Below are 27,289 nucleotides of genomic sequence, written 5' to 3'. Positions count from 1 at the left end.
AGGCCAAAGGCCAAGGGAAGGGCGGCGGATATGGATCTGCCCGGTGACCTTTCGCGAAGCGGTTAGTCTTTCTTGTGGGGGTGTGTGTGGGGCTTGCTTGCTTTCCCTCTTTCTTCCTTTCTTTCTTTTCTTTTCTTTCCTTTTTTGCTTTCTCGGGGGTGGCTTGCTCGGGGGTGGCTTCCTTTCCCTTCCTTTCCTGTTCCTTCCTGCCTTCCCCTTGCAAGTCAAGTCAAGTTGAAGAACGCAACGTGGCGAGGAATTGCGTTATTATTGGAAGTCACCAGCACCAGCCTGGCAGCAGTGGCAGCAAACCCCACCGCCAGTCCAGTCCAATCACCAGCGCGCGAGTGCGAGTGCGAGTGCCAGTTGTTTTGACGGGACTCCGGAGTGCTGCCTGTCTGAATCCTGGAACGGAGGGAATGTTCTGGTGACACGTTCTCATTGTTGTCTACGTTTCTGTCTACGTTTTGTCGTGTTTCCGTCGCGGAGACAGACAGCGAAGAAGTGAAGACGAAGACACCTACACACCTAGCTATCCCGCCCAGCCCAGGTGTGAGTGACGGTGCCAGGTGTGTCGGTATGAAACAGGGGGTAGACAGACAGACGATCGCGATTCCCCCTCGCCGCGGAGGCGGAGACAAAACGAAGTTCGAACTGCTTGGGCGCTATCCTATTGCGGTTAGAGGGTGTCCAGGTGGAGATGTAAACACAGGCCTAACCACTCTTGAATCTAGAGTAGAACCGCACCCGCAGCCCCAGCAACATCATATGGGTTAGTTATGGTAGTTGAAGCAGTCAACGTCTGCTGCTGCTCTAACTACAGGGAAAAGTTGCGTCATTACCCTCTCCCAACCCAGCTATTTTCTTCTCTCGTCTGGCTCTGGCTGGCTGCGCCTTCTGTGCTTTATTTCTCTCTCCCCGTCCGTTCCCTCGGGCCGATGCCGAAGCGACGGAGGCTCGGATTTAAATCTACATCCATAATCCATAATCACCTGCTCGGCCATGGTGCACAAGTGTGCGGGGGGTTTGCGAGTGGGTTGGGTGGTCTGGCCGTGGTGGTGGGCTGCAAGCGGGATGGATGTCTGGACGTGGTGGACCTGGAGGTGCACAGCGGGCCATGGTCTCCAAGTTCCGGGTGGTGGTGGTGGTGGTGGTGGTGGTGGTGGTGGTGGTGGTGAGCCAAGCAGCGTCTTGGAAGTTGGACTGGCGTCCAAAGAAAGAAAAAAAGCATCCGGACGAGACCCTGGCCGTGTGCTGGCTGGCTGTTGGCTGCGAACGAGCCCTCATGTCAAGAGAAATAAAGAAAAGAAAGAAAGAAAGAACGAGAAAAAAAAAGAACGAAGAAAAAAAGAAAAAGAAAAAGAAATACACCGCACAGATCAACATCCCTTGCCCTCTCACTTCGTTGCCCTTCACTTCGTCGCTTCCCAAACACACACCATCGCTCGCTCACTCTCTCGTCGACCACGTCCTCCACTCGTTCGGCGTATCCCAGCCCCGTGGCCGATCATCATCAAAACATCTATTCTATCAGTTTCAATCGCCATCTAGCCGGCTTCCTACCACGACCCATACGACGTCAGAATCTAAGTAGTCCGTCACTTCCAGTCACTCCGGCACGCACACACCTCCCCACCCCGTATCATCGGATATCTGCAACCAGAACCGCCGAAACTCGCATACCTGCAATATCATTCGCTACATCTGCCTGCCTATTTACTGTCGACCAGCACACGGCACGGAGATCGTGATCAGAAACGAACCGCTGACAAGTCGGGCTCATCGAAAACGAAGCCTCCGGTTCTTGTCTGACTACCGCCTGCTGCCTGTCTGTCTGCCGTGACCACGGGATTTTCGTACCCGCGAGTCCGCTCGCTCGTGTGCTTTGCTTGCTTGCAAGCTCGGATTTAGATTCAGCACATCCACATCGTCACCGTCATCATCGTCAGCTCGGACTGCGGCACCCCTGCGTCTCGTCTCGTCTGAGGACCCGATCTCCGGGATAGTATTGCTTCTCCGTAATCCCTTTTCTAGGGTACGTGCGTAACCCTCCTCCGCTCTCTGTTCGCCTTTATATTACCCTTTATACCTTGGCTTCGCCCGTCCACGACCCCCCCTCCCTAGTCACCGGTTTGTTCGAAATCCTAGCGTCCGGCAGCCGCAGTGTTGTTACTCTACAAGAACTTCCCTATGCCCCTCAGCCCGATCCTCGTATATACGAAAACTCTCCCAACACTCTCCATCGCTTTCGCAAAACGCCGTTACACACACACAAACGGGCGGCACACTTTGGCAACATACTAATGCAATATGTCGTCTTCCAGGCAACCACGGTTACACAGGCCGAAGAGCACCATATTCTTTGAAGGTGCTGAGCAATCGATGAAGCGCATCACAAACTTCTTCAACGCATCCGAGACACGGCTGCCTCGAGGGAATGCCCCCCCGACGCCGCCGCTAGCTCCCGATGGACAGGCCACCAGTACTCCTCCTCCCGCGCTGGACCTCCGAACCCCACGAACACCGCTCTCGGTCAACACCTCGTCGGTCGCCTCGCGGCACACTCTCGCTCCCCCGGACATGGGATATGGCGACACCTTGACCCCGACGGTTTCCGGAAATGGCGCGCCGTACCTCTACCCTCTCCCACCCTCGCCGGGGATGCTCCCCTCGCGACCCGGAACCTCGTCGGGATTCTCCGGCTATGGATCGAGACCGGTAACACCACACGGATCGAACTTCAACCTCTCCTCCGTAAACCTCAGCACCACACCACTCGAGGTGATCACGGCCCGGAAGAGCCGTGATACGCGATTCGACAAGCTAGGCTCGGGTCTCGCGTGGAGGCTCGCGCGTGGGAACACGCAAGATTTGGAGTCGTATGACTGTGGGCCTTTGTTGCGCGGAGAACGGGTATGTTGGTCTGCTCTGTGTTTTTTTCAGTGGGCTGGCTGGTTGGCTGTCTGGGTGTGCCTCGGCTTGGCTTGGCTCGTATCCGATCATCCGAGCTGCGACGTTGAGCGGTGGATCCTCGCGGAGAGAAAGCAGGTGTGCTGACCGGTGAAAAATAGGCTAAGGAGCTATGGGACGACAACGGCGACACCCTTGTATATCTCACCCACCCCGAGAACCAGAACAGCAAATACGGGAACCCGGTTTTCCGCATCAACTCGGGCCCTGCTGTGTTCGCTTGTCTTGGCGGCTACATGGTCGAGGTCGAGCAACCACAGGCTACGTCAACGTCAGGGGCTAGCAGGACGTCACCCATGAGCGAGCGCTTTCAACTCGGCGTGCCGGCGTTGGATGGGTCGTCGCTTGGATTGGATGATGCGACAGCCGATGGCACACCCGATGACGAGCCATCGACGATCGGCGTCGCGGTGAACGGAGAGCGACCAATCAGTCGCGAGAGCTCGGACAACCTATCCCCCACCTCGAAATCTCCCAGGAATTCGTCGGAGCAACACACATTCTCGCACACGGTCACGCACCCGCCGCGAGATGTCGAGCCCCCGCAAAAGGTGGAAACCTCCAGCGAGGAGGAGACCGGCGTGTTTTACAAGCTCTACTATCCGGCGGCGGACGACGACACTTCACGACCTGTCACTCCGCTCAAGAAATCGAAAAAGCCGCAGCCAAAACACACCAAGGCCGATGCCGAGGATTCGCTACAACGCTTCATCGATGCCCGAAATGTGTTCGCGTTCCTCACCGGCGGTTATCTGGTGGCTTCGCGGCCGAAACACTTGCCGTTCGACGTGTTTGCGATACTCAACGCGCGACTCGGTTTGGGCGATGGTGAGAACGACACCCAACGGGCCCAGGCCGTGCAGATGTACTTGGACATATACGTCGAAGAGCTAAAGCTGGATGATATCCGCAACGATGACGAAGCGATTGTCGAGACGCTGATAATGGGCGAGAAGTGGCGATCACAGCGACTATACCATGAGGCGTTTATACATGCCGCCGGTAGATGGGGGCAGATCTCCAATCACCCCGGACTTGCCCTCGTGTCGAGCACCACCAAGAATCGGCTCGAACGGGCAACTCACGATCTCGTCAACATCCGTTTGGTCAACATCCACGACCGGATAACCGACTTTGAATTCCCCTCCGTCTGGGTCGGCGAGGGGCGATACTCCGAGTACAAGAGCTGGCGCAACGGATATGACCGCATGAGAGCACTGGTGAACACGCATGTGAGACATGTATTCGGATCTTGGCCACCCAGAGGAGGAAAACACGGGAAGGGAGGTGGCTTCTCGGAGACTGGCGGCTTGAACCGTGTCGTGCTGAAACGGCTCTACGACGATCTGTGCTGCGTGTACGACCTCACCGTCGATAGGGAATGGCTACACGGCGAGAGGATCCATTTCGAGGGCACCCAGGGAGGTTCGGACAGCGACCAATCCGATGAGATTAAGAACCAATACGAACGCCATAGAGTCGTGCTCCGCAAGATCATGGGGGAATTCGATAAATGCAGTGTCCCCGTCCAGCCGGAAATGCCGTTCGACCTGCCGCGTCTGCCGTATCGCTCGCCTTCCGCACTTAAGAAGAGGAAGATGGGAATTTTCTCGAAGTCGAACAAGAAGATCCGCGAAGAGGAGATCAACGAGCTGCTGAAGAACTCGTACAACCAGGACTCGTACGAGCAGTACGCCGAGAACGCGCTGGTGAAGGCGTATATTACCATGGAGAAGGAGTTTGGCATCTCGAAGCCCATCGAAGAGCTTATCGGTGCGAGGAGAGGTGCGTGGGTGTTCATGTACTGTGTCTTACAGACACTGGTCTTGGGTGTTGTCGACGGCGGCGGACTGCGGTACGGAGACGGTTGCGAATACTTCCTGTGCGAGAACGTGAAGGGTATTCCACCATGGGAGAAGGGTGCCAATCGTCGACAAACGCGGATGAGCGGGATGTGGACCGGTGGTGGACTGATGAGTGCCATGAACTCGGCCGTCAACCTCGGCATCAACCCCGACGATGAGATCGAGATGACCTATCGCGCCAGTCACTGTTGGGAAGTTGCCGAGCAGTGGAGACTGGTCCTCACTAACTTTGACGACGAGGAGGATACCTACTACGGAGCTGGTAGCGACAGCTCGGAATTCCAAGAGTATACCCCTGGCGTGACGGTTCCCGAGTCGCCGGAGCTGCGTGCGGCACCGCCGCTCAACGAGCACCCCGCATACGTCCGACAGAACACCGAGACGGACCAGCTACCGAAGCTGCAACTCGACGGTTCGTCGCAGCGATCGTATCAAGGCCAAACCCCCTCTCCAACCTCGGAGAACGGGGGGCAGCCGAGCTCGGGATACCACCGTCCTCAGTACCAGCACCAGTACCACGACAGCCGGACGATCTCGCCCACATCGCAAGCGCCCCAGCTGCTCTCCCCCGTTGACGAGCGGCCAGCACCGTTCGAGTTCGATCTCGGCGCCCACGCTGTCAAGTCCCGAAAGACGTCGCCATCCGAAAGCCGCAGCGCGTCGCCCGCGCCTCCCCGAGCTTGGAGCCCGGCAGCAGGCCCCATCCGTAAGAGCTCCGCACCGGTCAGTGGCACCTCGAGTCCACTGCGGCACGGAAGCCCTGCTCTCGGTGGTGCGACGCCCCCCTACACCGCGTACAGCAGCCCGTCCGCGTCGCCGGTGTTGGGTCCCAACCAGCAGCAGAAATCCGCTACCATGCCGAGAAGTGCACGACGTTAATAACTTCTCCCTTCCCCCTTCCCTTTCCTCTTTCTCTTTTTTCTTTTCTCTTTTCTTTGATTGCAAACGTTGCATATATCCTATCCTATACATTTCTTTTGTTGGTGTTTCTGGGGTCTTTTTTTTTTTAGTTTTTGTTTTTAGCTTGGGGTGAATAATTTGTGCCGTTGCTGGAGCAAAAAACAAAATGTGTGCTATTTTTTTTTCATTTCTTTTCTTTTCATTTCAGTCGTGTAACTTTGGATAATCTTTGCTTTGCTTTGTCTTTTCTGTTCTGTTCTGATGGCAATACCCTTTTTTGTTTGTGAGGTTAGAGTGCCGCTTTTTTTGCTATTCTCTCTTTAGCTTTCCTATTACTCTGCTTTTTGGGGGTTTCTTTTGTCATCAAAGGGCGATGAATGGGGCAATTTTGTTTGGTTTTGGGCCATGGCTTAAAGGGCTTAAAATGGTGGGTGGGTGGGTGGGTCGTTGGGCTCTGGGCACTTGGCAGAAGGGTGAAAGATCTACCATCTAAACTGGGGGCGGTAAAGGTTTTGGGAGGGGGCAACTAAAGGGTGATAAGGGGGTTATAGAATATTTTTTTTGACAATAGTGAGGCTAAAGTTTAAAGTTTAAACTTGAATGAAACGGATGAACGGGTGGGTATATATGGATACATCTAATGTATGGGGTCATAATACCGCAATTGATTTGGAAATTGGAACTAGTGCGGAATATGGTGCTCGATGTGGGATATTTGTGCGGAATACGGTGCGGAATACGGTGCTTGGTACGGATACTCGGTGATATGTACGTTCGTTGGTGATACGGTGATGATACGGTGAATCGTGGTGACTGGGTGCTGCGCGGGATGGCTGGTGCGTCCGTAGAGACCCGAGGGGCTCGGCCGTGGAGGGGGTTCGGTCGGGGCGCGGTTGTGGAGCTAGTGAAGAAGCGTGGAAGAAGCGTGGAAGTGCACCGCGTCACAAGTACGTGGGATATCACTCGTGTAGGTACCTATTTGCTTCTCACAGGATGAATAGCGATTAATAGCGCGGCTAGGTAGTAGAGTACCCACTGCAGTCACAAGCGTGTGAGATATCACTCGTGTACATCAGTGAGTACTTGCTTCTCACAAACATGTGGGATAGGTATCACTCGTGTACTTGTCTTCCACAAGCACCTGGGATATCACTCGAGTACTTGCTTCTCACAGGCTATTCACAGGCGATGAATAGCGATGAAGAAATCCGGCCAGCGACCCGACCCAAATCCAGAGATGGCCACCAAGCGCTTCGCCTCAAGGTTCTACCAACTCAAGACAGGACACTACCTCACCGGCCAGTACCCCCAGTGGACGAAAAGGCGCCCGGACGCCCGCTGTGGCTGGTGCCGCTACAAGACACAGACTCGGGAGCACCTCTTCAAAAATTGCCTTGAATGGAAAAGTCAGCAAAAGACACTATGGGCAGAAGTCCGGAAGCAGACAAGGAGGGGGAAAGACCGCTTCAAATCCGGGGCCTCTTCGCAGACGAGCGATACAGCAAGGCCATCCTAGAGTTCCTCTTCTCCACTGATGTGGGCAGACGGATGCCAGAGGCCATGGAGGAAGATGCAGCGAGTGAGATATCCGAGTGGGAGCTCAGGGAGCGGGAGGAAAGGGAGGCGGACCTTAGGCGAGAGGAGGAGGAGGGTGCTGAGGTTGAGGTTGAGGAGTCGGGTTCGCGCCCGCTGTTCCTTCCCACACCTTCCTTCATGGCATCTGCCGATGAAGAGGCAGAAAGCGGCGACGAGGACTAGTGACTTGCGGTGAGGCAGGGACGAGTTGAGGGAGTGGAAGTTGTCTTTTCCTAGTGTCATTTCTTTGGTGCGCTCATACATCTTCGGGACAGGCCACGGCGGGGGTAAGGAAAGCCACATCGGGCCGCCTGACGAAAGTTGGATTGGACAGTGGCGGGGAAACGGGGGGACGAACGGGTAGATATTGCCATGATCTAGATAGGTCCCACGCAATCAATGAATGAACAAAAAAATAAATAAATGAATAGCGATGAATAGCGCCACGAGGTATCATAGTAGTAGAGTCGAGTACTGCATCAAAGCGGAGAGTACTATTACTATGTGCTCCAGTAAAAGCCATTCAACCCCAACCTCTGGGATTCCTATTTCCCCACGAAAAGCTATTCAACCTCAACTTTTGGGATTCTAATTTCCCCACGAAACCCCGCCGAGTGGCGGAATGATGAATCACCTGTTTGAACTTTGAACTTTGACCTGGACCTAGAAACGAGAGACTGGAAGGCTGGAAGGCTGGAAGTTGAAGTTGCAGTTGCAGTTGCAGTTGCAGTTGCCGTTACAGTTACAGTTAGTAACTACTATGTACGGTGATTGAAGATAAACACTTCTCCAACTCCATATGTAGGTAGGTAATGCATCGCTTCCAGCGCTGTCACTCGACCTTTGCGGAAAGTCGCCACATCTATAGCTCTCAGTTTCCGCCAGACCGGTTCCCATGCTCAATCCACCTTTTACGCCCACGGATTTTATTGCGCGGTCCGGGTTGGGATACCTTAAGTCTCCGCCCTTGGTTTGGGGGGAAGAACCCTGAGACAGAGACGGAGCCGTGACATAGATCGTCGGGACGGCCGTGAGGGCGGGCGGGCGGGGGTTATTCCGGGTGCTGAAGTTTGAAGTTTCTGCTCCATTCGCTGCTACAACTTCCTCCGGAGTCCGGAGCACGGGGGCCTGTATCCCAATACCGTAATGCAGTTCTGGCGAACCATTCCTTCCCCTTCCCCTCCCCCTTCCCCTTCCCGGAAACGTAGACGTAGCCGGACCCAAGGAAGATTACAATTTACGGTGACAATGCATGGGGAAGTGCGGTGCTGAAGCGCCCTCATTTCTCCATTCATGGGTGGTGGTGTCCTCACTTCCCCATTCAACCTTGGTGTTCGAGGGCAAGAATGCCACGATCACTGAGTCTGCTCGAGGAGTCATTCATCCTCATAATTCTCGGCATCCGCCTCATGATCACTACGGTATCGGTCCGTAATGCGGAGAAAGTAATTCGGAACCTAACTATTCTGCAGCGAGCGAGTTGCTGAGCATGGCGGCACTAGTTACATGCTCGGAGGATGACCGAGCCCTTTGAGAGCACATAGGCAGCTTCCTCGACAAGGAACAGATCAAAGACGAGATTTGTTTTCTTTGGTGGAGATTCCACTCTCGAGACGGTTGGCTCCCCTCCTATCCCTCCACCCGTCGTAAAATTTTGAGGTTGTGTCAGGAGTTGGGCAGTGACTGCCGCTTGTATGACGGTCGCTTAGATACCGCCTAGCGTCCTTTGCTGCCAAATCTGGAGGCGGCCCGCAGCTTATCCGGTACATGCGTAGGATACTTTGTAACACGCGGCTGTCTCGCTCGGATGCGGTGGCTTCCAGTCTCCAGTCTCCAATCTCCCGTCTCCAGTCCAGTCTCCAGAGGGCACAGAAGCAGTCCTGGTCCTTCGAGATCACTCGACTGCATCATCTTCATACTGTTGAAAATATGAGCGTGCGACTATTCGATTGCTTGATTCATTCGCAGAAACAGCGGATGACCAGCTAGACATGCCAGACAGAAGCAGAAGCAAGTATGAGAATAAGCAGGATTCTTGAGGCGCACAGAGGCGCACTCGAGGAGGCGCCCAGAGGCGCATATGACCAATACGACCAATGTGCAATATCTTGGACGAGTGACGACGATGGCTTTTCAACGAGAACGAGACGAAAACCAGAATCGCAACACACACCTACCACGGCAGAAGCGGCCACATCGAGGTGGCACAAGCAAGCAAGCGAACGGAGAGTAATCATGATCGGCAACACACCGGCAGAACGGCATCTGTCCTCACGAGTCACAGCCATCGCAGGTCCAGGATGAACGGGAATCGTCTTTTCCCGAGGAGCCACTGCGGGAAGCTGCCGGGGATCGGGTGCGCAACGGAAGGCCTCCGCATCTTCCGAGTTCTCGAGAGATATGTAGGAACCTACTAGATATACCCGTAGCGTGCTTCTTCTCGCCAAATCCCTGCCGTCGCTGAGTGAACGTGGGGCAACACGCACCATGGCCGGGGACTCCAATTGGCTGCCTTGGGCGTCAACCATGACGCCGTAGGAGCGAAGATGTTCCTGCATGGAGAGGTCGCCCACGAAAGACGAAAGAGAACCTTCCGTTTGGAGAACATATTAACGCGGCTGTTTGGTAACGCAGATCGAGCCGGCCTGTTTAAATTGTACAGTGCTGCTCTCGTGCTCTATGTCTTCTTCCACTCTCCTCTTTATCCTCCCGCCCTTTCCGTCCTCCCCGCCCTCTTCGTTATTCTTGTTCTCCTCGTTCGTTCCGTCCTCTTTCTCCCTCTCCCCATACTTCTCAAGAACTCCCCGGAAACCACTGTAACACGAGCCCACCATGGTCACCACACGCCTGATCGTCTCCATCCTCACGCTGGCTCAAGGCTTCCTCCTGACCTCCGCAAATCCCCTCCCCCGTGACGAAGCCGCCGTCAATACGACCACCTGTGCGGGCAAGAGCTTCGCCTACCATGGCCTTGCCGGCTACGGTGCCCTGCCGTCGGACCTCCGCGACAAGTTCGGCGACACCTTGAGCACGGGCAGTGCCATCTCTATCACTGGGTGGAAGGCCGTCAACAAGGGGAAGTCATACAAGGCCACTATCTGGGCACTGCCCGATCGTGGATGGTAGGTTTCCCGGAATTCCTGGCCCTCATGTCGGACCCTATCTAATATTCACAGGAACACGGAGGGAACAACGGCCTACCAACCACGGGTCCACAAGTTCTCGCTCACCTTCACCCCGACGAGCGAGTACCCCTCGGGGCAGAACCTGGTGTACACATACGAAGACACGATCCTCTTCACGGACGCGGCCGGCACGCCGTTCGCGGGGCTGGACCCGACCACCACGCTCTCGCTGCCGGGCTTCCCGGCGCTTCCGGCCGCCTCTTTCCCCGGCGACGGCTTCGGCGGTGAAGGACCGGGTGGAATCCGTGCCTCGCTGGACCCGGAGGGATTGGCGCTCGACACCGCCTCGAAGGAGGGCGGATTCTGGATCTCGGACGAGTATGGACCTTACCTGTACCATTTCGCATTGAACGGGACTATGGATGTCGCCATCGCCCCACCGAATGCTCTGCTGCCGCTGAGGAAGGGCGTCGTCAACTTCAGCTCGGATAATCCCCCGATCTTTGATAGGGAGCAGCAGCCGGATCCGATCGATCCCACTTCTGGCCGGTAAGTTCTGGGTTCGGATAGAAAAAGAGACACTGCTGACGGTTCGGTTCCCCAGTGCCAACAACCAGGGCTTCGAAGGCCTCACCTACTCCCGCAAAGACAACGCGCTCTACACCTTGCTGCAATCCGCCAGCGTGAACAACGGCGGCCTCGAGAAGACCACCAACCGCTACACCACGCTCCTCAAGTACGCGCTCAACCGAACCGGCAAAAACCCCACTCTAGCGGGAGAATGGACCGTCCCCCTGCCGCAGTACAACGACCCCTCCAAGAAGACCAACCCTCGCGTCGCCGCCTCCAGCGCGATCCACGCCCTCGGCAACGACCGCTTCCTGATCCTCTCTCGCGACGGCAACGCCGGGCGCGGCCAGGACTCCACACAGTCGCTGTACCGACACGTGGACATATTCTCGCTCGCCAGTGCCACCAACTTCGTGGGGCAATACGACGACTTCAACTCCTCATTCGCGCCGGAGGGCGTGCTGCGCTCCGAAATCGTCGCCGCCGAGTACTGTCCTTTCGTCGACATGAACCTCTCTGGCGAGCTCGCGAAGTTCGGACTCATCAACGGCGGCACAGATAATGATGCCGAGGGCCTCCTAAATGAGAAGTGGGAGGGCCTCGCTACGGTCCCCGTATACGGGGAAGAGAATGCGCACTTCCTCTTTGCGAGCAGTGATAATGACTTTATCACGCAGAATGGGTACTATAACTTTGGAAGGGATCAGTATAAGGATGCCAGTGGCTTTAGTCTGCTCAGTCAGACGCTGGTGTTTAAGATCAGTGTTAAGGGGAGGGATTAGGTGTTGGATAGGGGTACGGTGTTGGGTGGGGAGGAGTGTGCTTTCTGTTCTGATCCGTTTGCTTCGTTTGCTGGGATGATGGCTTGGATGATGGCTTGGATGATGGATGTCAAGAGATATACGGCGTGTATGATACTAGGTAGTAGAGTGCGATATGTATAATAGTTACCATGGATGGCCGATAGAATGAGGATTCGACGGTTGATTGAACATCGTCTAGACCGAGAACTCGCCAATGTCAAGAACGTCAGTTCATAATGGATAGAATGAGATGGACAATGTATGTACATGCGAGGAATTCGACGGTTGATTGAACATCATCCAGACCGAAAACTCGGCAATGTCAGTTCATGATTCCCAGTACAATCCAGTACACACCCCAGTGCACGACCCGAGGTCACGATCCAAGGTAACGAATGGAACAGGAACAGGAATAGGAACAGGAGATCTCACTCGCAAAGGTCCGTCGAAGGAAAGCTTACGTTCACATGTCGTCACTCGTATAATGATGGCACGCAGTTGATTATTAACTAATGATGAAACAAGAAAAATCGTCACGAGCATAGTAGTCTTTGCGCACACTACTATACCAGGCTTAGCACGGTAGGAAGCCGAGAGAGGGAAAGACAGAGAGAGAGAGAGGGAGATAATCACATTAGGATCACTCGTGACTCTTCACCGTGTAATAACGTGGAAAGGGAGGAAAAGGAGCGAATGCAGTGACCAGTAACCAGCAAAGTAACCAGCAAAGTAACCAGCAAAGTAACCAGCAAAGTAACCAGCAAAGTAACCAGCAAAGTAACCAGCAAAGTAACCAGCAAAGTAACCAGCAAAGTAACCAGCAAAGTAACCAGCAAAGTAACCAGCAAGTACCAGCAAGTAACCAGCAAAGTAACCAGTAATCAGTAACCAGTAACCAGTAACCAGCAACCAGTAGTCTAACCAGGAACCAGCCTCAGACTCCAGTCGACGGGAGTTGGGACCAGGCGACGGGACCAGCGGCCAGCCTGTCTAGACTCCAGTGTCCACGATCGGACATAGGTACTGCCCATTCACTCTCCCGTTCACTCACCAATGGTCTGCAACGTCCCATTCACTCTCCCGCCCACTCATCAATGGTCTGCAACGACCCATTCACTCTCAAATTCACTCACCCAGCACGAGTGCCTGCAAAGTCTCATTCACTCTCCCGTTTACCCATTAATGGTCTGCAACGTTCCATTCACCCTCCGTTCACTCATCAATGGCCTGCAACGTCGCATTCACTCTCACGCTCAGTACTTACATACCTACCTACACACCTATGTGTATAGTATCAGATGATACCTCGAGTACGGTAGAAGGCGAGAGAGAGAGATAATCACATCAAGGATCACTCGTGACTCGTGTCATGAGAAGTGAGGAAACTGAAAGAAGCAGTGGGCTGGTTCGATTTCGATCTGGAGCAGTAACTATGTACTCTATTCTACTCTACCTCTGCCAGGGGTGCAGTCGACTGGGCAACGAGAGTTCGAGTCTCGACAGAGAGAAAGAGAATGCTTTTCCATTTTATTGGAGCACTGAAGCTCGTAACGGTGCTGCTTTCCAAGATTTCATAACGATTTTTTCGTGGGTTCTGTTATACATCTGTTGAGATTCGGGAAGTAACGTTTTGTGTTGGTATTTCAGTGTTTAGTGGCAGGTCAATCCATCTTAGTGGCGGGCCAATCCATTTTATTGACGAGTCAATTCATTTTAGTGATGAGTCAATCCATTAATGACAAGTCACTAGGTGCGCCCATAACTAGCGAATCAATAACTTTATGACTCAAGTGCAAACACCACTCATCTGGCCTGGAGACAAATTGGCTATTCCACAACAATGAACGCAAGCAGATCCTCAGTTTGTAAAATTATTTCAATAATAATACTACATACAATATTTCGGCGCGCATTCTTTTTCTATATACCCCACTTTCTGTCATGTTCCCTTGTCTTCGTTGCGTCGGACCGTCGGCGTGTAAGATGCACTGTTTTTTCTGCAGGATTGCTACATATGGCTGGTGAGGGTATCGCGTAACTTTTTAGCTTCACAGCGGACATTCTGTATGCTATGTAGCTTTGCTCGATGTAGTGCCGCCGCGATAAGCAGAAGCAGCCGTACGCAATGCACGTCATCCACCAATTTGCAGCCGTACGGTTATCCAGGAGCCTATAGTCCAGGAGTATAGTACTGGTACTAGGTAACTAGGTAGAAAGGCGTCCGCAATCCACCCAGGAGCGCTCACGCCAGTCCAGTGACCAATTGCGGGTACGCAATCCGTTGATCAAGTGCAATGATCAATCGATGTCTCACGCATCGCCGACACGGTCCAATGGCATGTGCAATGAATCATAAATCATGATGCGTTGCATGGAAGCTGCCCATCTGGATTCTGTTCCTGGCGATATGTCCATTGCCCATTACCCATTGCGCACATCGATGGGATCACCGGGATCATTCAGATGCAAGGCATGGCAAGAAAAAAGCCACCGCTGCCGAATCGGCACCAGCCGGCCTCGGGGTTTCCGAATGGCAACAACCTCCGATTCATCATTCCGCTCAGCCTTCAGCCTTCAGAACCTGATGACAACCCTAAGTTCCAACCCCCCTTAACCACTCCAAGGACCGATGATGAACTTGCGGCTGAAATTTCAAAAGCTGTCCGTGGACCGTGGCGAGAGGCGTATCGATTGGGCTCCGGAGGCGGTGATGATTCCGTATGTATGTATCATGTATGTATGTACCGTCTTCCGTCCCACCGTATTACCGCTCGTATCGGGCCGCGGCGGATGTGATATGATGGGAAGGAGTACTCTAGCAGCACAAGCAGCAGTCCAAGTCTCCAGCTAAGTCGCGGGATGCGCACAGTGAGAGTCCTCGATGAGGCCTGCCACAACCCGCCCGCCCGCCCACGACCCTGCTCCTGCCCGCCCACGATCGCGCGCACTGCTGGACTGGACTGGACTGGATTGGAAATGTCATCACTCGCTTGCCCTCCCCGTGGCCACTGTCCACTGTCCACTGTCTGCCCTCCACCAGCCACTGTCTGCCCTCCATCAGCCACCGTCTGCCTTCCATCAGCCACCACTACACCCACAGACTCAAACTCATCCACCATCCACCATCCACCATCCACCATCCACCCGTCGGCCCGTACATCCCAGGAACAACCGTAGATCTGCGGTTAGCACAACTTCTCACTCGCCAGCAGTCCTCTCCCCGAGAAATCCAAAATTATGAAGAAAGGAAGGTCGTCAGCAGTATAGTTTAGTTAGTGACCTCAGCCAGCTATGGCATCAACGGGGAGCTACGAGCGAAGGATACGTATACCATCTGCCATCTATCTACCATCTACCACTGAGCGATCAGTCGGTCGGGTTTATATCATAAATGTGTTCCGGCACGAGCATGTTAGCGACTGGACTAGTGACGGCCAGAGCATGGATGCCGGGGCGGGGCGGGGCGGAGCAGGGAGGATGGAAGGGGGAGGGAGGTGATCACGCTCAGGCTCTTATATATATGTACGAAAAAGCGACTATAGCTATCTATAGACGGTGATCACAGCACCGCACAGCACCTATGTAGACAACTCCGGTCTCGGGCTCGATCTCGGGCTCGGTGTCGGGCTCGGTGTCGCGCGGGTCACTTGATATGATCCTACATACGCCGCACCGAACCGAACCACCGAACCATCGAGCCGCCGGACAAAGGGCACAGACGGTTGGTCGCTGACAGACATTGCCGCACGACTGACCGACCGACTGAACGAACGAGCGAGCGAGCGAGCGAAAGCTACGGCCGAACGATTGTGCCGTGCAGAGCACGGAGCGCTCGATCAACCGGCTGAACAGACGAACAGACGCCCGAACGAGCGAACGAACGGCCGGCGCAAGATCAAGATCAAGCCCATCAAGATCGATCGATCGACCGGCCGGCCAGAGGAACGAGTGATACGAACAGCCACACCATCGCAGCGTAGTATGTAGCTCTAAAAGGTCAGCCCATTTCATCTCACTCGACGACACACGATGCAAATATTGTAAGGTATTCGAATTCAACCTGACCCGCCCCGCCCCGCCCCGCCCCGACCCGACCCGACCTGACGACCGTAAGGAATCCAACGAAGAAAAAATGCATACAACCTATCGCTTGTTCTGGTCGTCGTGTGTGTGCGTGGGACGGATGAAGAAGCATGTGCCTCTTTCTGTCTCGACTCTTTCTTTCTTTCTTTCTGTCTGTCTGTCCTCCCTGTATATATTTGGTCGTGTTGTCCGCTGCGGGTGAGGGTCACTTGAGGGAAAGAAGAAGAAGAAAATGAAATAAAACAGAAAAGGATAAACGCCCAGAAACACCAACAAAACAAAACAAGAAAGCAAAACGAGAGGTAGTGATAGAAATACAAGAGAAAAACGGAAAGACAAGACGGACAAACAAACCCGGCGGCAGACGAGTCCGGAACAGTATGCACATGAAGACGAGTAGGAGGAGAACTCGATATGAAGGAGTTGGATATAAAACTTGTACCGCAATGTGCTGCGCTACTAGAGACCGAAGCAGACACAATCGTATCGGACAAACTCCCAGACGCCGAGTCGATGATGATGATGATGGTGATGATGATGGTGATGATGATGGTGATGATGGTATAGTGTAAAATCCCCATCAGAGTAAGTGTGCATAATAGCGGATGATTGCGTTGCCGAATCGAATTCCCCGAAATCCAAAAACACCGAAAGAAAGGGGAACCGTGTCAAATGCTGCAAAAAATAAAAATAACGCCGATCCAATGCTGCGAACGAAGATATGTGATCAACTTCACGAACGATGATTGTTTCCGCACGATGTGACAGCCACTGACCTATGCCCTCAAAGGAGCCAAACTCATGAGCAACTGCTTCAGGTCCATGATGCCCTGCTGAGTTTCTTGACGGATGCTGTGCATCTCGGACCTGAGGCTGTTGATGTCTTCACGCAGGCCGCCTATATCGTTCTTGAGCTCTGCCCGGGTTTCACCGAGGGCGTTGCCGACGGTATCGACCTTGTGATGGACGACGTTGAGATCGGAGCCGACGTGCCTGATGGACGTGTCGTGCTGGCGCTGGTTGTCGGAGACGAAGCCCACCATCCGGCGCGACTCGGTCAGGTCGTTCTTCATGCGCCCGACGCCTTCCGAGAGCTCAAACACGTGGTGCGCGAGCATCTGCATGTTCTGCACCGGATTGTAGCGCTCAAAGTCGCTAAGGAAGATGGACCGTCGGTTCATGTAGTCGTGGATCTGCAACTGCTCGTTTTCGGGCAGAGGCTCGGTAGCGATCTCGCTGTAGGGCGACGAGTTGCCGCTATCCACCGACATGCTGGGTGGGTTGTTTGTTGGTGTTTGTTGGTTGTCGTTTTGAGGACGGGTGGAGGCGAGTGAGGGGAGAGGAGTAATTGTGCTGCCGTAGGGGGTTAGTCCGAACGAGGGGGGCCATGGTATCTCTGACTGACGGACCTGAGGGCGAGTGAGAGGAGTGAATAGCCAAGCTCGTCTGGCCGAGTGGTATGGGATCCGAGTGCGCAAACCGAAGAGTGTGTTGATGTATTTTTTCGTGTACGAGTATTCCAAAGGGTGTCGTGGGTTTATTGTTTTTCAGTAGGAGATTAGTAGGGAGAAGAGGTAGCAAAGAGCATCTAGCAGGACAGATCGGGAGCCATGTTGTGTTGGAGGGTGGCGAGAGAAAACAGGAGAAGGTGCTTGGGGGGCATAGGTTTATGGGTTTATTCAACGATGCTTCGCGACGATTAACCGATGGTGAAGAGGGTGTGGTGAGGAAGCAGGTAATTGGCCGACTGAGGATGCAAGGGTGGCTACGCTAGCAGTTTATAGTATGCGCGACAAAACCATGCGATTGCGCCGACCTTGTCCGCCGTCGCCGACCTTGTCCGCCGTCGCCAGTGGGTTCCAGAGCACTTGGTACTCTCGTTGTGCTGATACACTCGCAGTTTCCGCTCAACGCCAGCGCCGAGCCAATTCCTGTCGCAGCCGGGCGCGCCGCGGGGCATCGATTCCGGGATCTTCGGACCTAGGTATATCATATGGTGTTGTACTCTATACACTACACAGCAGGGGAAGCCAGCCAGCCAGCCACAGAAATTCGCGCACTGGCTGCAGATACTCTACCGGTGCAATGCCGCGCACCAATATGTGTTGATGGTTGCACCCCTCCCTCCTCGACGGATATGTATCACCGGTGTGGCTCCCCATGTACCCACATACATATGCCTAGTCGCGTTCTCCGGAGGCTGAACTTTCCAGTTCCAACACCCATCCAGGCGCCATGTCATCTTCTTCACGCAGTGCGGGGCTTACAAGTTGCCACTTGACCGAGGTGTGATCTGGATGGATGGATGGATAGATGGATGTGCTCCGTCGTCGGTCGTGATTAGCTATTGGCACGACGTGTCACCACACCTTACTCCTCCACCTCCACTTCTGCTTCTTCCTGTTCCTCCTTGCACCATGAAGGAGGAAGGCCCCGATCGAACTGCGCCGTCATTCATGATTTAACCAGTTGGCGGGTACCCCTGTGTACTTATAGTAGCCCAGGCCACACTGCGTCGCTGCGCCTCACATCCAGTCTCTAGAAGGTGTTTATTCCGATCCTCCGCGCAGCGACCGGTCTTCAAGCTTCGAGAAGTCGAAGCTTCGCCGCACGGAATAAACAATAGACTGCAAGAACAGCAGAAAAGAAGACGATATTCCCTTCGAGAAGCAACACAGAAAAGTCCGTCGCGCGCGCGCAGTGCAGGAGTTGCGAGTTATCTACCAGTGGAAGCGGTCGCGAGGTTTGAGCTCGTATGTATGCCGGGGCTCAACAGAAAACAGGCATCGGTCAGTCAGTCGATCAGTGCACTTGCGTAACCCCACCAATCAACCAATCATCCTGGGCACCGGCCTGGGCACCGGCCTGGGCACTGGACGCTGGATGACTGCCACCACACCGCAGTGACCGCACCGCACTGCAGCCGAGCTGACGAGACGACCCGACCGATAAGTGGGCGAGAATTCGGGAAAGGCGCGACGGAGGAATGCTCGTAGAATAGGTAGTAGGAGACGGTGGGGAGGGGGGGACTCGGGAGGGGGGTCAGCTGGGTATTTATGGCAATTTATGGCACCGGAGGCTGGAACTGGAGCCGGAGGGGAGCGGGTCGGTTTCGCTTGTCGCGCGCGCTGGCGCCCAACGTTGAGTGGAGGTGTGCAGAGTTATGGTAGTACACACTAGTTGTCACCGCATCAAATCGCACTCGGATCGGATCTCGAATCGCTCTCGACTAGAATCTCGACTACGACAGAGTAGGTAGGTAAGAACGATAGTTAGCTAGTATCACGGAATTATAAAGGCTGAATCTCTCGACTCACCAGAGTGAGCATGAGCATGGGCATCTATGGCTGCTTGGTTGGTACATATACGGACTACACACTACCGGTGTCAACCGGTAGGTATCGGCCGCGGTGTACCGGTACAGCCGTAGAGATGACTGCGCGCCGGTATGACATGGTCGGTGGAAAAGTGGTGAGATTCACTCGACTGTCACTCGGCGGCGGTGGCGAAAATCGTAGTTACTAAATTTTCGATGGTTGAATAAACGAACTAGGCCGTATGTACTCTCAACACGCCTTTCTGCTGGAGGTATGTAGGTAAGTACTCTACTTCTTCCTTCTCCACTTAGATACTTGGCTACGGTAGGTAGGTGCCTGGTATTCAACCATATACACATTTAACCCGTGAGATTGAAGATTCTAGCGGCGTATGATACACGGGTTTCTTCCCATCCGACCTTGGGACCTTCAGGCTACAGAAAGAGTACCTGACTCGATAGGTACTTAGTTGGTGCGTACTCCGGTACTTACTCCGGTACTTACTCCGGTACTTGGGTAAACTAGATACCTAGTCACGTGCTGTACCCACAACCATCATCACTACCATCACTCGCTCTTGTAGATCCTGTAGATCCTGTAGCTCTGTCCATAACACGGGAAACCCACCAGTACAGCAGTGCGACACAATAGCCGGGTTTAAATGCCGCGAAAGGGCACGACTACCTACTACCTACCTATGTCGTTAGCAAAGATCACCAGGCTACGGGGGTGACTGATGGGGCTACTGTGGCTGAGGATCTTGACCTGTCCTCATTTTTGGTGGATCATCTAGGTGGTAGTTGTAGTAGAGCTTCCAAGTACTGTACCATAATTATGACCGAGAGCTAAAAGAAGAACGGAAGGAGACTGTGTGCCAGTCGGGCGAATGTGCTGGCTTAGGCGGAATCGACACCGTAGTACCGGTACGGATGATGGTTGGGCACTTGTGGGTGTCGAATATGGCATGTCGGTCTGTGAATGAATGCGTGAGCTGATGCAGATTGGGGCTTCCCTCGTCTTCCAGGGTGAATATCCACCCGAATAACCAACCGCAAGTGAGCTTGGAATCCGCCCTGGCTAGCAGGTGACCACATCTCATCACACCCCATCACTCGCGTAGTTCCAAGAATTCCAAGAAACGGTGTAGGTATATCAGCGTTTCGCCCGGCGGGGTACTGCGTGTGCGGAGGGTGCGCATAACGAGTGTGTGGATAATGAGTGTGATTTTCCTATGTAAAAATTGGTTGGTAGGCAGCGGCGCAGCATCGGGCCGTGGTGGTATGTAGAGCTTTCTCTCGACCCCGCGGAGCTGGCAGCAAAGGTTGGGAAGTTGGTGGTCGCCATGGTCTAGTAAGGCTGCATGCGACAATGAATTGATGTTCTCTCTCTCTCTCTATATCAGCGTTTCAGAGTTTCAGCGTTTGAGCATTTACATCCCATTATTAAGTCCTATTGCCGCTCCCACTTCTCCCACTTCTCATCTCCGTTCACCATCCGCCATCACCGTATCCACATCCCCATCTCCTGATGCTGCATCCGAGTCATTCACCGTCACTCCCCGTCTTTCGGACTACAGGCCACACGGCGGTGTTACACCTAGAGGAAACAGTGAACACCACCAAAGACGTCGCTATCGACAAGCAACACGCGGAGTCTGCAGCCCTGTCACCCAACAGTTTCCGCAACCCCCAAGTTCCAGCCTCCAGTCAACACAATCGACTCGCAAGAAAGCTGCAGAGAAGCGGAAAGTTGAAACCTCCCGACATGTTCAATTTCAAACAAAGCTTCTGAAACGTGCTTATATAAAATGACAGGCTTGAATGCGAAACAGAAAACCACACAACCCCCGCGAGTACGGAAAAAAAAGAAGAAAAAAAGAACAAGCACCTCATACCGTACCGTGAACCTCCCACGCACGGCAGCGAGAAAAAAGTAAGGATACCGTACCGGGCTCTCCGCACACATTATTCATCGACTAGGACCGCAACCACCGGTTCAATCAAGCTTTCCCCCTCACAGCCGGCAGCCCTCTCTCCATGACCACTTAAGCAGGATGCAAGACGCGCTCGGTCTCTCCCGTACTCGCAAAGCTCGTACCCATACTAAGCCTGGACACGTAGCTATCGGGTCTAGGGGTGTAACCGTCCGGCCTCGAAACGTAGCCGTCATGGCCGGGGGGGTGGTTGGCAAGCCCGTCGTAGCTGGCGATTGGCTTATTGAGGGCATCATCTTCGTAGCCCTTGCTCGGCTCATCCGCGGGACTCCTATCGAGTGGGCCATCGTGGAGGTTGTTCGTGCTGGTGCTATGCAGCACCGACAGCTGCGCACGCGGAGGGAGGGCGATCGGCCGCATGGGGAAGCCGCTCTCGCAGTCCTTCGAATGGCAACATGGGCCGGAATGCTTGTCGACGGGGCCGCCCGCACGGCAGGCGGAGCAGCGCTTCTCACTCTTCCGTGGGAACATGGTGCGCGGTCCGCGGTCGTTCAGGCCCCACCAGAGTGTCCACAGCCAGAAGCAGAGGTTGTATATCCTGCACGCATGTTAGCGGGACCGAAACGGAGAAGAGGGATGCGGCTGTAGTTGTGATAGGGCCTTCTTCAGCCTAACGGGGGTAACGTACATAATAAAGGTGCAGGTGATGAAGGAATACGGGTTTTTTGTATCGCTGATGATGACGCCGTTGATGACGCAAAGCATGAACCACGCGACGCCAGAGAGTGCATTTTTCATGAGCACATCGATCGGGAGAGGACTAGCTTTAATCGTCCAAACCAGAAGGGCTCCATCGAGGGCCATACAGAAGCCAGCCACCGGAATCGTGCTGGACGGTAGATATCAGTGAGTGATCCGGCATGTATGTACGAGGCGGGGTGGGCCTCACAAGAAAGCGCCTCCGGTGTAGCACACGACCAGGAGCGCCAGCATGTCCAGCAGCGCCTGTAGGGCCAATCCCACAGCACAGGCCGTCTTGTACTGAGGAGGAATTCTCAGGTCCCGATCGTCGCTAGCCGACTCGTCACAGCGGATCGCCCGTGGAGGCGGTGCAGCGCGACGAGGGGGAGGAGGGCCGATCGGCGGCGCCGGACGGCCCATGGCCGAGCCGCTGCGTGGTGCGGGCGACAGGGACGACCGAGTAATGCAGTAGTATTCTGGCATTCTCGGGTGCTCGTGAATGGAGGCTGGAATGTGCTACGCTCGTGCTGTGACGGCGGTGACTGCGATTGAGGGCTGTCACGGACGAGAATAGATGACTGGCGCTAGGTGATGTGGTGTCTCTCAGCTGTCACTGGGCGGCGGTATCGAATGAGAAGCAGTTTATGGAAAGGGAGAGTGGTGAATGCAAACGAAAAGGAATGTGATTACTCGGCGTGAAAGGAGCTGAGGGAAGGGACAAGGGAGGGAGGAATGGAGAGGAGACGCTGGTAGGTTGGTGATGGACCAGACTCTGGGGGGGATTGACGAAAGGCGGGGCACTGCAGGCGGCGATAGCTCTATGCGGGCCGGGGGGGTTGGGTTAGGATGATGTTTCCAATGCGAATGAACGGATAGAGTGATGGGTTCCCGTGCAGAAACACATGGAAGCCCGTCATGCAGGCACCGACTCGGAGACAGGGCAATCCTTGCCGAGACCGTTGCTGATGATGCAGAGCAATCTGGATGCGTCTTGACTCGTGCTGCGCTTGGCCGTCCGTCTGGGAAGACGATTGAAGCTTGGGAAATAAGAAGGCACTTTACTGCCGGCGGGTTTTGTGTGTAGGCTGTAGGTGGTGGTTATGGTAGGTGGCAGTTATGGTAGGCAGGGCATACCCAGCAGAAATACGGATACCGTGAGAAAAAGTGAGGAAGTTTTTTACATACTGTTGAGACGATTGAACCGTGGAGAAGGCGATTGACTGCCGCCGGTTCTCGCAGGCGGTGGTTATGGTGTGTAGTTACGGCAGGACGCAGCCCAGTCTCAGCAGCGGAACCGCCAGAGCCTGAGAAAGCGAGGAAGCCCCCCGGTAAAGTGCAGATACTGATGCGTGGTTTTGCTGCTGGCAGGAAACGCTCGGACGACACCCACGACTGAGAGTGCAAACAACGTGGTCGTCTGTTGGATGATTTGCAATCCAGCCGCATATGTGCAGCCTACATACAGCCTACATACGACTCTACCAGCTGAAGACCATTGGTCTCTGAAGTTGGAGAAGCGGATTATACATATGGCATCCGGTTTCCCGTCACTCAGTAACTTCTCGTATGATGGCCAGCGTCAACGTGCAGTTAAACTGCCCAAAGGCTGAAGGCTGAAGGCTGAAGGCTGAAGGCTGATTGGCCGGCTGCGAGCAGCTATCCTCACTCCTCACTCCTCACTCCTCACTCCTCACTCCCTCACTCCTCACTCCCTCACTCCTCACTCCCTCACTCCTCACTCCCTCACTCCTCACTCCCTCACTCCCCACTCCCCTCCCTGCGAAGGGCCGTTTCGACCGTTTCGATGAACCGGTGTGTGATACCTGTCGGCCTGGGAAGACGGGAGCTCGCAGTCCGCAGTGTGCAGTCCAGCCTTGATCAACATTACGGACAGAGACGGAGGCGGATAGATACGTGACTGCCTCTTCGTCGTCGAAGTCGCGTACCACTCTGGAGTCTGCAACGGTATTGCATCTAGGAGTACACACACCACCGTGCCCCTCGCATACATGCATACATGCGTTCGGCGAATGGCTGCAAGGGAAGTACTGCCGATGGGGCACCAGTCTAGAATTTTTCTTTCTTCAAAATGTGCTCGCGAATCGGAACCGTGGATTCACCCGCTGTTGACTTCCGCAGACCTCGAAGACGCCTCCTATGATCGGACCGCCGTGGTGCGTAACAAAGGCCCGAATCAGCGCAGCAGTCTTCCGTCAACACCGGTCGCCATTGAAGCTTGCGCTCCCGAAAACCCGGAGATAAATCGAGCCTATAGCCCTGTGTACACACATCATACACGGACGCATGTAGGTATGTACCCGTTGAACGTTGAACGTTCGATCGCAGGGTCCGTGTCTGCATCCATCAATGTGTATCGACAACTATTACCGAAGGCTTACGTACAAGTCAGCTGCAAGACCGGTAAACAGCTTGAGACAGTCAGCAAACCGTTGCACTGCACTTTTCTCCTCTCTCTTCTCAAACTGCGTCCGCTACACCATGCCAAGGGGCCGCCTGAGTATAGTAAGTGTGCTGCTGCGTTGTGGGCAGCTACTCAGCTAAAGCACTCGAACTACTCGAGTAGTAATGGAAAACGACAGGAAAGGAAACAGCAGGAAGTAAGTTGTTCCAACTGGTGTTCATTGTGTATCACTCGATGGGGATCGGTGTGGGCTGAGTGTTAGTTACGTGTGGTCGCCATAGGTAGTCTGGCAAGGCTGGACGAGAGAATATGTCGAAGTTCTATCTCTCTCCGAGTGGTCACATATTCGAGCTTGTTTTGCTTGCTACTTTGTACCGACCAGGCCGATAAAAGAAGCGAACGAGTTTGCTTATTGCATCGTGTTCTCCGGCAAGGTATACCTGGTAGGTACTATATATATCTGCCCCGTCTCGAGATTCAAGATTATTAGAGTAGGTACCCCAGCACCTCGAAGCGATAGATCTGCCGGCTTTGGCCCTGGCTCTGTTTCCGGCCCTGGCGAAAATCGAATCCTCAATACCCACCGTTCATTGCTCGCGATGTCCGTTGTCCGTTGTCCGCTGTCCGTTGTCTGTGGTCACTGGTCACTGGCCACTGCCCACTGATCACTGGTCGATAGTTACTTGTGGCGCTTATGTATCATAGGCACCCTTGTAAAAAAAGAAACGTGGGCGGTGGGTGGGGAAATGGTTGCGCGATTAGATTTCACAAGCGGCCTCGCAGTATTGCGCAACTATTGCATCTAGAATAACATGAGCAACGTAAAACCAATGCGGAAATAAAATGATGATAGACAGTACACCCATTTTAAATTGTAAACCCGGCAAAAAGCCAGACAATGTGTGAATTTATCATACGTTGATCTAACGCTTAAGTAAACAGGAATTGGTGGAAATATAAAAACACAAGTGCGAGATATATGGTTAGTGCTCACTTAGGCGTTTTCTTGGCATTTTTCTCCTGTTTCCGGTGTGGGGGAGCGATGGGCGAGCTGCCACGGGAGGGAGTAATGGGAGTTTGGTGGGGGTGGGGATGAAAAATGACTTGAGTCGTCCAACAGAAATGACAGAGTCAATCCGCGAGATGACTCTAGGAATGACTCAGTCAATTGGTGAAGTGACTCTAGGAATCACTTAGTCAATCCGTGGAATGACTCTAGGAATGACCCGGTCAGTTCGGGAAATGACTCTACCAATACCGTGAGATTACAGCGGTATTCTTGCGGACTTTAACACAGCCCATGTGAGCCGGAAGTGATGATAAAACCAGCGTTACCGTACAACAGCGGGAGACATTCAAAGCTAGCTGTAGGTCAGAAAGAACTACTGAGCCGGAGCATCGCAATCTCATCTCTTTTACATCCTCGCCATCTCATCTCTTCCGCTGCAAATACTCCCCGCAAACCTCTACACCTTACTTACATGCAGCTATCGTCACGAGCCGGCTGTTTTGATGAAGTTGAATGCCGATATAGATACCCACACCTTCCTACTCAGCGATCCTATCTCCTGGTGGTGTGAAGGAGCTGTGGGAGGAGGTGTCGGCAAGAGGAGGAAGTGAAGGAGGACTCCTGTCGGTGGGAGAAGACGAATGTGGTTAGTAGAGGGCACCAACGTTGGCGGGCATGGCGGGCATGGCGGGGTCGTATGCTCTCTTAGCCATCTGCCTCTTCTTCTTTTTCTTCTTCCTCTTCTTCCCCCACAACTCCTCCTCCCCCCACAACTCCACCTCCGCCCACATCTCCTCCCCCACCGCAACTACTCCCCTACCGCAACTCCCCCCACCACCGCAGCTTCTCCCCCCCCCCCGCTACTCCTCCCCTACCGCCGCAACTGCTATTCCCCCTTCCTCCGTAGTTCCCCCTCCCGCCGCAACTGCTACTTCCGCCGCAACTCTACTCTCACCGCAGCTCCTCCTTTCCCTAATAGCTTCTCTCGCTAATAGCCCATGTTTCTTATAGGTAGCTCACCTTGCAGTAATGCTTGTCCAGCCTCTGTGGATACTGGATACTGGATACTGGCCGCCGTGGATGCTGGATACTGGATGCTGGATAATGGATACTGGATACTGGCCGCCGTGGATACTGGCCGCTGGCCTCGTAGGTAGTACTAGTAGAATAGAAATCCATATGTGCTTAGTGCTTCAAGACCAATGTGAAAAATGCTGCATATATAAGCGAGAAAAAGAGCACAGTTTCAACGCTAAGCGTCATCGTCCTGATAATCAAACGTTATACTGCTGCTCGTCAACAGTCCAAAAATGCCAAGAAAACGATGCTGCAACGTTTTAGGCTCCGTTCATCTCACAATTATCTCATCCTGCTACCACACAAAGTTGATAACCATTATTTCACTAATAATTTGAGGTGGCAAGTGTTCACCTCAACCCATTATCTCGCTATTATGTCAAGTAGGGCTGCGCCACACAAAAAAAAAAGCGGGGAGTCTCCATCGACAACCTCAACCACTACCATCATCACCACCATGACGCGAAAATCAACGAGAGTACAGATATTTCAACAACTAGAACAGCAAAAACTCCTGCCTCGGCAGGAAACTTGATTCTTCGGAAGAATTTGCAACTTCTAGAAGCTAAAGACTATGGAAGCAATGATTTTTATTACACGCGTCATCCGGGAAGCGTTGCCAGAGTCAATCAACTCATACAGTTAGAGTCATTGAAAGAATGACTCTAGTAATGGGAGGAATGGCTCTAGGCAATGAACAGGAATAACTCCAGTCACCGAGCAGGAATGACTGAGTAAATCCGCGAGATTCCCAGTGGAAATTTTTTTCATCGCATTTGAGGCTCCAGGATCCTGTTACATAATGGTTCACCTCCGCTCGCTCCCCTTCAAATACTCTTACCGGCTAGCTTCTATGTAGTAGCAGCAGTAGATGTGGCGTTGCCTCAGAAGTCTGGGCG

General features: G+C 53.7%; 6 protein-coding genes across 6 annotated transcripts; 3 read left to right on the top strand and 3 right to left on the bottom strand.

The window, feature by feature from the left end:
* The first annotated feature begins 2,041 nt into the window (after positions 1 to 2,041).
* On the top strand, positions 2,042 to 6,167 carry BZA05DRAFT_476051 (uncharacterized protein). The gene is made up of 2 exons (XM_051488229.1): positions 2,042 to 2,913; positions 3,072 to 6,167. Exons 1-2 carry the CDS (start codon positions 2,311 to 2,313, stop codon positions 5,712 to 5,714), a joined length of 3,246 nt encoding a protein of 1,081 aa, XP_051336911.1. The 5' UTR covers positions 2,042 to 2,310; the 3' UTR covers positions 5,715 to 6,167.
* A 3,712-nt stretch (positions 6,168 to 9,879) lies between these two features.
* BZA05DRAFT_377257 (esterase-like activity of phytase-domain-containing protein) lies at positions 9,880 to 12,059 on the top strand. Its single transcript, XM_051481835.1, has 3 exons — positions 9,880 to 10,432; positions 10,487 to 10,984; positions 11,040 to 12,059. The coding sequence occupies exons 1-3, from the start codon at positions 10,143 to 10,145 to the stop codon at positions 11,785 to 11,787; spliced, it is 1,536 nt and encodes a 511-aa protein (XP_051336910.1). The 5' UTR covers positions 9,880 to 10,142; the 3' UTR covers positions 11,788 to 12,059.
* A 3,813-nt stretch (positions 12,060 to 15,872) lies between these two features.
* BZA05DRAFT_406352 (uncharacterized protein) lies at positions 15,873 to 16,456 on the bottom strand. Its single transcript, XM_051484504.1, has one exon. The coding sequence runs from the start codon at positions 16,277 to 16,279 to the stop codon at positions 16,097 to 16,099; it is 183 nt and encodes a 60-aa protein (XP_051336909.1). The 5' UTR covers positions 16,280 to 16,456; the 3' UTR covers positions 15,873 to 16,096.
* Positions 16,429 to 17,617, bottom strand: BZA05DRAFT_406350 (uncharacterized protein). The gene is made up of 2 exons (XM_051484503.1): positions 17,301 to 17,617; positions 16,429 to 17,244 (listed from the first exon to the last, which is right to left on the bottom strand). Exon 2 carries the CDS (start codon positions 17,160 to 17,162, stop codon positions 16,668 to 16,670), a length of 495 nt encoding a protein of 164 aa, XP_051336908.1. The 5' UTR covers positions 17,163 to 17,244; positions 17,301 to 17,617; the 3' UTR covers positions 16,429 to 16,667.
* A 3,523-nt stretch (positions 17,618 to 21,140) lies between these two features.
* On the bottom strand, positions 21,141 to 22,365 carry BZA05DRAFT_458182 (uncharacterized protein; the record flags this gene model as incomplete). The annotated part of the gene is made up of 3 exons (XM_051487595.1): positions 21,141 to 21,739; positions 21,830 to 22,030; positions 22,091 to 22,365. 3 exons carry the CDS (start codon positions 22,363 to 22,365, stop codon positions 21,253 to 21,255), a joined length of 963 nt encoding a protein of 320 aa, XP_051336907.1. The 3' UTR covers positions 21,141 to 21,252.
* A 1,119-nt stretch (positions 22,366 to 23,484) lies between these two features.
* On the top strand, positions 23,485 to 24,801 carry BZA05DRAFT_406342 (uncharacterized protein). The gene is made up of 3 exons (XM_051484502.1): positions 23,485 to 23,561; positions 23,622 to 24,500; positions 24,567 to 24,801. The coding sequence occupies exons 2-3, from the start codon at positions 23,892 to 23,894 to the stop codon at positions 24,792 to 24,794; spliced, it is 837 nt and encodes a 278-aa protein (XP_051336906.1). The 5' UTR covers positions 23,485 to 23,561; positions 23,622 to 23,891; the 3' UTR covers positions 24,795 to 24,801.
* The last annotated feature ends 2,488 nt before the right edge of the window (positions 24,802 to 27,289 follow it).

Source organism: Tricharina praecox, assembly GCF_024521635.1.
Source record: "Tricharina praecox strain CBS 144465 chromosome Unknown BZA05scaffold_23, whole genome shotgun sequence".
NCBI lineage: Eukaryota > Fungi > Ascomycota > Pezizomycetes > Pezizales > Pyronemataceae > Tricharina > Tricharina praecox.
This window is presented reverse-complemented; position numbering and strand designations above follow the sequence as displayed.

Bases quoted from the DNA above. Each gene is read 5' to 3' on its own strand.
- BZA05DRAFT_476051 (XM_051488229.1), top strand. From the start codon at position 2,311: ATGTCGTCTTCCAGGCAACCACGGTTACACAGGCCGAAGAGCACCATA. The intron at 2,914-3,071 runs GTATGTTGGTCT...GGTGAAAAATAG, and splicing joins CTTTGTTGCGCGGAGAACGG to GCTAAGGAGCTATGGGACGA.
- BZA05DRAFT_377257 (XM_051481835.1), top strand. From the start codon at position 10,143: ATGGTCACCACACGCCTGATCGTCTCCATCCTCACGCTGGCTCAAGGC. The intron at 10,433-10,486 runs GTAGGTTTCCCG...TAATATTCACAG, and splicing joins GCACTGCCCGATCGTGGATG to GAACACGGAGGGAACAACGG. The intron at 10,985-11,039 runs GTAAGTTCTGGG...TCGGTTCCCCAG, and splicing joins ATCGATCCCACTTCTGGCCG to TGCCAACAACCAGGGCTTCG.
- BZA05DRAFT_406352 (XM_051484504.1), bottom strand. From the start codon at position 16,279: ATGTGCATACTGTTCCGGACTCGTCTGCCGCCGGGTTTGTTTGTCCGT.
- BZA05DRAFT_406350 (XM_051484503.1), bottom strand. From the start codon at position 17,162: ATGTCGGTGGATAGCGGCAACTCGTCGCCCTACAGCGAGATCGCTACC.
- BZA05DRAFT_406342 (XM_051484502.1), top strand. From the start codon at position 23,892: ATGCATACATGCGTTCGGCGAATGGCTGCAAGGGAAGTACTGCCGATG. The intron at 24,501-24,566 runs GTAAGTTGTTCC...GCTGAGTGTTAG, and splicing joins AGGAAAGGAAACAGCAGGAA to TTACGTGTGGTCGCCATAGG.